This window comes from Phaethon lepturus, unplaced genomic scaffold (assembly GCF_000687285.1).
Source record: "Phaethon lepturus isolate BGI_N335 unplaced genomic scaffold, ASM68728v1 scaffold43739, whole genome shotgun sequence".
Classification (NCBI taxonomy): Eukaryota; Metazoa; Chordata; class Aves; order Phaethontiformes; family Phaethontidae; genus Phaethon; species Phaethon lepturus.
In genome coordinates this window covers 1-2553 of record NW_010563544.1, presented here as the reverse complement: position 1 = coordinate 2553, position 2553 = coordinate 1, and the positions used below count along the sequence as shown (strand labels likewise).

General features: G+C 60.4%; 1 protein-coding gene across 1 annotated transcript; it reads left to right on the top strand.

Moving 5' to 3' along the window:
• Window positions 1–755: 755 nt before the first annotated feature.
• LOC104626633 (myosin phosphatase Rho-interacting protein-like) lies at window positions 756–2500 on the top strand (the record flags this gene model as incomplete). Its single annotated transcript, XM_010294597.1, has 3 exons — window positions 756–966; window positions 1984–2199; window positions 2344–2500. Coding segments are annotated over 3 exons (584 nt in total), but the record flags the coding sequence as incomplete, so codon positions are not given.
• Window positions 2501–2553: the final 53 nt, after the last annotated feature.

Sequence of the window (2553 nt, the reverse complement as noted above, 5' to 3'; positions counted from 1 at the left end):
GCATAGCCCAATGTGTGCGCCGGGCGGCTTTTGGGAAGAGCTGCTGTGCTGGAGCATAAGCGGAGTTGCACAGGGCCCCACGCTCCGGGGAAGAGCCGGGGCTTTGCTCCGCTCAGAGCCGGGCTGCGTGAGCACAGGATGAGCTTTTCCCAAGGAGTTACGTGTCGGTGGCTGCGGCATCCTGCATGCCACGCTGGGGAGGGGCAGTTCCTATCCGAAAAAGCCAGCGAGCCCCTCCGCTGCCACAGCTCAGCCGAAGGTCTCTGTTGTTTGCCGGCTCGCCTTTGCTCTTGATCTTTTCCCGGCTGGATGTGGGGAGGTGCGGCTGGTTTCGGGAGCCCTCCCCGGGGAGGAACAGTGAGGGACGTTTTGCTTGCAAGAGCAGCGATGGTCCCTTTGGCCAAGGAAGTCCTGACCCATCTCCGCTCCACACTGCCCTGGAGCAGGGTTTCCACCTGAGAGCTTCTCCCCTTGGGGTTGCAGTGGTGGCACTGCATAGAGTCATAGAATCGTCGACTGGTTTGGGTTGGAAGGGACCATTAAAGGTCATCTAGTCCAACCCCCCTGCAGTGAGCAGGGACATCTTCAACTAGATCAGGTTGCTCAGAGCCCCGTCCCTGTCCTGTCATGGCATGTGTCATGGGCAGCACCCAAGCTGTGTGGGACCCACGCCTCCGGGGACAGCCCCATGGGGACTCTGGGTGCAGAGCTGGGGCAAACCACTCTAACCCTGCTGTCTCCCCCATTCTTTTTAGGAGCCTGGTCCTGCTAAGATGGCCGTGACCAGCAGCAACATCCCCAGTGCGGAGAAGGTGCCTGCCACCAAGTCCACGCTTTGGCAGGAAGAAATGAGGGGCAAAGACCAAGCGGACGGGGGCAGCGGCATCAGCCTGGCGCAGAGCCCGGTGCAAGGCCAGGCCGGGGCTGCCAGCTCCCTGAAGGATCCCATGCTGGACAGCAAGGAAGGTGAGGGATGGGGATACTAGCACTGGTGTGATGCTGCGGTGACCCAGTTCGGGCAGCTGAGCTGGCAAAAAAACACCGTGCAGGGAAAAGTTTTCCATGGGTTCAGTTCCTGGAGCATCTCAGCGAGGAGGAGGAGGCAACCTCCGTCCCTGCTGTGTTATGTGGGGACCTGAGTGAGACCTTATGGGCTGGAGTTCAGAAAGGAAAAACTTTGCATTACATGCTGGCAAACCACACAGCATGGGTCCCAATCCTGCCCCGGCAGGGAGACAGGGCTGCCTGGCCTCACAGGCGGTGTTGCCCTTGTGTCGGGGGGAAGACGAGGAGGAAAATGCCTTTTCTAGCCCCTCTGGGTCCCCACCCAGGGCACCCGGAGGGCGTGGGGCCACGCTGCGCTCAGCCGGGCTGTGGGGGCTGCCAAGCCCTGAGCGCCGCTTCCTCCTCCCGCCCCTGTGTCAGGGCCCTGTTTACATTTGGCCTCCCCGATGAGTCCCTGGAAGGCGCCGGGGCCACGGCATTGTTCTCCCTGGAACAATAGGGGCTGGGGACTCTTCCTGCCGGGGCTGTGGACAGGTCCCACACGCCGCGGCCGTTTCCTTTATCTGCCCGCTTGGATGGGGGATGCTTTCCGCCTGCTCCCTGCTGCCAGGAGCAAGGTGTCCCATCGCCTTGTACCTGCAGAGCTGTGGTCGATGCCGGGCAGGGAAAGACGGGGATGGAAATGGGTGCAGAGCGGTGACTGTGGCCATCTATTTCTTGGCTTGAAGGTTTAGGTCTTTCAACTGTGCAAGCCCGACCCAAGGGTTGTACTGGCATTCCCAGCTCGCTGCAGACCATCCCGCCATCTCCATGGGCATGGGGGGTGGTCAGGGTGCAAGAGGTGGGACAGCATGGGGCTGGGGCCCAGACCATCTCTGCTCTCGTTTCCTGCGCCTGTCGTGGGTGGAATCAGGGTGGTTTTTGTTAAAAGCAGAACTCGGACTTGAAACCAAGCATGGTGACTTTTCTGTCCCTTAGATGAGAGCTCCATGAACGGAGACCGGATAGACTGTGGGCGGAAGACGCGTGTCGAGAGCGGGTACTTTTCTTTGGAGAAGACCAAGCAAGACTCGAAGCTGGAAGAGCAGCAGCTGCCGCCCCCGCCGAGCCCGCCCAGCCCCAGCACCCCGAACAACAGGTACAGTTATCCCAAATCGCCCTCGCAGGAGCATGCCCAGCCCTTTCCTTCCCCAGGTACCCGATCAGGCGACCGAATGATTCACAGCTTCTCTCTGAACTCCTTGGACTCGAAGAGCAGTTGCCCCATGCACAAGGACTCCAGCAGCAGAGATGTAGGAAGGGGAGCTGAAAAATCGGGGCGTCCCCTTTCTTTTAAAGCCAGCCGGCAGTACACCACCCTGGCCGACGTTCCCAAGGCCATTAGGATCAGTAATCGTGAGGCCTTCCAGGTGGAGAGGAAGCGGCTAGAGCGGAGAACCCGGGCCCGTAGCCCTGGGAGAGAAGAAGTGGCCCGGCTCTTTGGCAATGAGAGAAGGTAAGGGATGAGTGGCTGATCTCCTCCTTGCATGCTTGTAATGGCAGCGAGGC